Raw genomic sequence first — 5727 nt, forward strand, 5'->3', positions numbered from 1 at the left:
GATAGATCTTCCCGCTGAATCAACAAAGCAACTAAACTTCTATGCCAAGTCTGGTGATGTTAAAAGATCTCTCTGCTCTAATCTTCCTATCCTTTTGTTTATCTATAAGGAATCCCTCTTGACTACTACTAACATTGCACCGGAGTATCCGAGTGAACTTGTCAATCTCTTACAGGAATATCAAGATGTTTTTCCAGAAGATAGTCCCAATGGACTACCACCAGTGCGAGGGATTGAGCACCAAATTGATTTTGTGCCCGGTTCTACACTTCCCAATAGGCCAGCATACAGAACCAATCCGGTGGAGACCAAAGAACTACAAAGGCAAGTGGAGGAACTGATGGAGAAAGGGCATATCCGAGAGAGCATGAGTCCTTGTGTGTGCCAGTGCTACTTGTGCCCAAGAAAGATGGAAGCTGGCGCATGTGTGTTGACTGCAGAGCCATCAACAATATCACTGTAAAGTATCGCCATCCTATTCCTAGATTAGATGATATGCTTGATGAATTGCATGGTTCTTGCATATTTTCTAAGATTGATTTGAAAAGTGGATACCATCAGATTAGGATGAAAGAAGGAGATGAATGGAAAACTGCATTCAAAACTAAACATGGTCTATATGAGTGGTTAGTCATGCCATTTGGATTAACCAATGCACCTAGTACATTCATGAGATTAATGAATCATGTTCTTAGATCATTCATTGGCATATTTGTTGTGGTATACTTTGATGACATCCTTGTATACAGTAAGAGCTTTAATGATCATATAGAACATCTTAGAGCTGTTCTTGATGTGCTTAGAAAGGAATCTCTTTTTGCTAACCTTAAGAAGTGTACTTTTGGAACGGATCACTTGGTCTTTTTAGGCTTTATTGTGGGTGCAGATGGGGTTAAAGTTGATCCGGAGAAAGTGAGAGCAATTCAAGAATGGCCAATTCCAAAAACTATAAGTGAAGTAAGGAGCTTCCACGGCCTTGCTGGCTTCTACCGACGGTTTGTGAAAGACTTTAGCACCATAGCAGCCCCATTGACTGAGGTGATCAAGAAAGAAGTTGGATTCAAATGGGGAGAAGCACAAGAACTTGCCTTTCAATGCCTAAAAGAGAAGCTTACTAATGCCCCTCTTCTTATACTTCCTGATTTCAATAAAACGTTTGAAATTGAATGTGATGCCTCAGGAATTGGAATTGGTGCTGTTCTTATGCAGGAGAAGAGACCCATAGCTTATTTCAGTGAGAAGCTTGGAGGCGCCACTCTCAACTATGCAACTTATGATAAGGAATTGTATGCCTTGGTGAGAGCCTTGCAGACTTGGCAGCATTACTTGTGGCCCAAGGAGTTTGTGATACACACGGATCATGAGTCTCTCAAGTACTTGAAAGGACAGAACAAGCTCAGCAAGAGACACGCAAGATGGGTAGAATTCATAGAAACCTTTCCTTATGTCATCAAGTACAAACAAGGTAAAGAAAACATAGTTGCTGATGCACTATCTCGAAGGTATGTTCTCTTGAACACTCTTGATGCTAAGCTATTAGGTTTCGAGCAGATTAAAGAAATGTATGAATCTGATCCAGATTTTAAAGAAGCTTATAACTCTTGTGAGAAATTTGCTGTTGGACATTATTTTAGACATGATGGATTCCTCTTTTATGATAATAGACTGTGTGTGCCTAATTGTTCTTTGAGAGACTTGTTTGTTAGGGAATCTCATGGAGGAAGTCTCATGGGTCACTTTGGTATTGCAAAGACTCTTAAAACTTTGCAGGATCATTTCTTTTGGCCTCGGATGAAAAGAGATGTGGAGAAACTATGTGAGAGATGTGCAACTTGCAAACAAGCCAAGTCTAAGGTTCAGTCTCACGGTTTGTATACTCCTCTCCCTATACCTTATCATCCTTGGAATGACATATCTATGGATTTCATTGTTGGATTGCCTAGAACTAGGACTGGGAAGGATTCTATCTTTGTTGTTGTTGACAGGTTCTCAAAAATGGCACATTTCATAGCATGTCACAAAACTGATGATGCATTGCATGTAGCTAATCTGTTCTTTAAGGAGATTGTGCGTTTACATGGCATGCCTAGAACCATAGTTTCTGATAGAGATACTAAGTTTCTTAGTTATTTTTGGAAAACTCTTTGGTCTAAGCTAGGCACTAAGTTGTTGTTCTCCACTACTTGTCATCCGCAAACTGATGGACAGACTGAAGTAGTTAATAGAACTCTAGGAACACTCTTGCGTGCATTCATTAAAAAGAATCTGAAATCTTGGGAAGACTATCTGCCACATTGTGAATTTGCATATAATCATGCTGTGCATTCTGCTTCTAAGTTTTCACCCTTTGAAATTGTTTATGGGTTCAATCCCACCTCTCCTTTGGATTTAATTCCTTTACCTGAGTGTGAAAGGGTCAGTTTGGATGGCAAAAAGAAGGCAGAGATGGTGAAACAACTCCACGAGCAAGCTAGGCTCAACATTGAAGAGAAAACTAAGCAGTATGTCAAGCATGCCAACAAAGGAAGGCGTGAGATGGTCTTTAAGGAGGGTGATAAAGTTTGGGTTCATTTGAGAAAAGAGAGGTTTCCTAATGAGAGGAAGTCAAAGCTTATGCCAAGAATTGATGGACCTTTTGAGATCACAAAGAAGATCAGCAACAATGCCTACAAGATTGATCTCCAAGGTAAGTATGATGTAAGTAATAGCTTCAATGTTACTGACTTGATCCCTTTTATTGCAGATGAACCTGATTTGAGGTCAAATCCTTTTCAAGAGGGAGGGGATGATATGATCATGGACCAGCCAGCTGATGGAGATAGAGATGGCGAGTTTAGAGATGAACCAGCTAAAGAAGATGAGGTCTTATCCATTCTTAAAGGTCCCATGACTCGAGCCAGAGCTAGGAAACTCAAAGAAGCTATTGGAGGACTAATCAGGAAGTCCTTGGAGCAAGAAGAATGTCTTGGAGGAAGCTTGATACTTCAAGATACGCTTATCACCATTCAAGCCATCTTACCATCAAGTTGAGTATCATCTAGGCTAGCAAGCTATGTGTGCTCTTTTCCTATCATTGTTTTTGTCCCATTGGGTTTTGCAATGATAGGTTTTTAACGAGGCCATAGTCTTGCTATCTTATCACCTAGTTGATACTCTCGGACCAAACCACATGAAGAACCTTATGCTATCTTTACTTCTAAGTATTTATGTCTTTCATTTTCGAAAACTCTATCTAAGTTGTGTCTTTACTTCTACATTAATTGGAGGAGCCTGTTCCTTTAATTTCGAAATGCTTGGAGCCTGTTCCAAGCCTTTCACTATATATATGTGTAACTCGGCAACCCTAGCATCTATCAAGTTTTCTTTCATTTAAACCTTTGTGTTTTCTTCTCCCTTGCTTTCACGAGTTAAGAGAGTGTCTGGTGAGTAGTATCCAGTCTGTTGGTGTGTAATATCCAACGCCCAAGGGCTTTAGAAAGGTGTGTCATATCCGATCTAAGCCTAGGAGTATCAAGGAGCCTTTCCGCAGCCTCTTGTGTCACCATTCGATCCACAACCTTGATAAACTTGAGTCTTTGATTCGTTTATGCAAGGATCTATCCAAACCATCCAGAGAAGGGTCCTAGGATCTCATTAGCTTGGCCACTGGTGCAAAAGTATCAATGTAATCTTCCCCATAAGTCTGTGTAAATCCTCTTGCAACCAGCCTAGTCTTGCGCCTATCTATCTCCCCATTTGCAAGGTACTTGATGGTGAAGATCCATCTGCTTGAAACTGCCTTCTTCCCTTTAGGTAACTCACTCTCATACCAAGTATCATTCCTGATCATTGCATCTCTTTCATCTCCTACTGAATCTCTCCAAACCTTGTGCTTCATAGCTTCTTCATAAGATCTTGGTATCTCATTCTCATCCAAGTTACACATAAACACCATGTGCTCTTCTGGAAACTCAGCAAAGGAACACACGGCTTGAGAGGGATGCTCCACAGCCTGGGCATTGTAGTACACTCTCGTGTTTACCCAGTTGGAAGGATCCCTCCTTATCCTTGTGCTCCTCCGCAAGGTCTCAACCTGTTCTTCAGCCTGAACATTCTCTTGTGCTTCCTCTCTTAAACCAGTAGGTTCTCCCTGCTCATTTCCAGTAGGTTCTCCCTGCTCATTTCCACCTGACTGAGCTCCACTCTCTACTTCCTGTGTCTCCTCCTGATCATGCTGACCTGAATCCTCTTGGTTATGCTCCTGCTCCCCTGATTCAGATCCATTCCCCCTCTCATGATCAAGAGGAGTTGTTCCTCCAGCTTCTCCAGCTTGATTAGAAGGTCCTGTTCTTCCTGGTTCCTGATCTTGGGATAATCCTATCCCTAGCCTCTCCAACAACACCCTCAATGTTGTTGCCTTCTCTGATGGAGCTCGGGACAGATCCTCTAGGTCTTCCCATTTCTTCTCCTCATAATATACACTTTTGTGTATTAGAGTGTTTCTAAACAAGCTTAAGAACAATCATACTGTTTTGTGTAAGATTAAAGAGATTAAGAGAATAAGTAGAGAGAGAATACTCAAAACTCCATTAATTGATAACTGATGAGGTTTACAAGTATATATAGAGAGAGCAACAAGGGTTTTCGAAATGTATAAGCATGTGGAGTCAATGGACAGGCTGGAACTCCTTTTGAATCACTTGGCTGTGCTTTCTCACATGCTTGCACTAGTGAAAAAGCATCCTCTCCTTTCCAGCATCATACAGGCTGTCAAAGTGCTCTCTTATCCTTCCTTATCCTCTTCCCACGTTTTCCTTAGGGTAAGAAAGGATTAACATCAGCTAGACTCCAATTTAACCCATCCGGGTAACTTCTCTTCATCTCACTTAGTTACCACAGTAAAACTAAAGTTACTGTGGTAAATCCCAAAGTTACTGACTGCCCAATACTCTTCTCTATCAATGTATCCACTCCTCATCTCCTCATCTCAACACTCCCCCTCAAGCTTGACCATGTAGACCAAGTCAAGCTTGGAAACCATGAAGACCTCCCTCATTAAAAACCTCACCAAGGAAAACCCAATGGGATAAAACCTTGATGAGGGAAAAAGAGTGGAGACTCCATGGTTAAGGGGCTCATCTCCTAGGAGTAAGATCAATGAGTCCAAGTCTTGATAGTATGGACTCCATTGTCTTCAATCTCGCTGCCTTAGTAAACACATCTGCAAGCTGATCTTCACTTCTTGTATAACATGGCAATATCACTCCAAGTATAATCATCTGCCTCACCTTGTGGCAATCAACTTCTATATGCTTTGTCCTCTCATGAAAGACTGAGTTAGAAGCAATGTGGATAGCTGCTTGATTGTCACAATGCATTGTCATAGGAGTACTCTGCTCAATCTCCAAATGCTTCAAGATCCCCTTGATCCACACCAACTCGTTTGTCAGCTTCAACATGGCTCTATACTCAGCTTCAGCACTTGAGCAGGAGATAACCTTCTGCTTCTTACTCTTCCAAGTGACCAAGTTCCCTCCAATGAATGTACAATACCCAGTAGTTGATCTCCTGTCCACTCTATCTCCTGCCCAATCAGCATCACAATATCCAACCACTTCTATACTGCCATTACAACCCATCCAAACTCCTTGACCAGACGTGCCACTCAAATACCTCAGTATCCTATCAACCATCTTCCAATGATGGACCTTTGGTGCCTGCATATGCTGACTCACTTGATTCACCGCA

General features: G+C 41.5%; 1 protein-coding gene across 1 annotated transcript; it reads left to right on the forward strand.

Moving 5' to 3' along the window:
* Positions 1-2591: 2591 nt before the first annotated feature.
* Positions 2592-3103, forward strand: LOC117131445. The gene is made up of 2 exons (XM_033283580.1): positions 2592-2686; positions 2744-3103. Exons 1-2 carry the CDS (start codon positions 2614-2616, stop codon positions 3028-3030), a joined length of 360 nt encoding a protein of 119 aa, XP_033139471.1. The 5' UTR covers positions 2592-2613; the 3' UTR covers positions 3031-3103.
* The last annotated feature ends 2624 nt before the right edge of the window (positions 3104-5727 follow it).

The sequence above is a fragment of the Brassica rapa genome, unplaced genomic scaffold (assembly GCF_000309985.2).
Source record: "Brassica rapa cultivar Chiifu-401-42 unplaced genomic scaffold, CAAS_Brap_v3.01 Scaffold0938, whole genome shotgun sequence".
NCBI lineage: Eukaryota > Viridiplantae > Streptophyta > Magnoliopsida > Brassicales > Brassicaceae > Brassica > Brassica rapa.

Excerpts from the sequence above, each read along its gene's own strand:
- LOC117131445 (XM_033283580.1), top strand. The coding sequence starts at position 2,614 with ATGCCAAGAATTGATGGACCTTTTGAGATCACAAAGAAGATCAGCAAC. Across the intron at positions 2,687-2,743 it reads CTACAAGATTGATCTCCAAG|ATGAACCTGATTTGAGGTCA; the intron begins GTAAGTATGATG and ends CTTTTATTGCAG.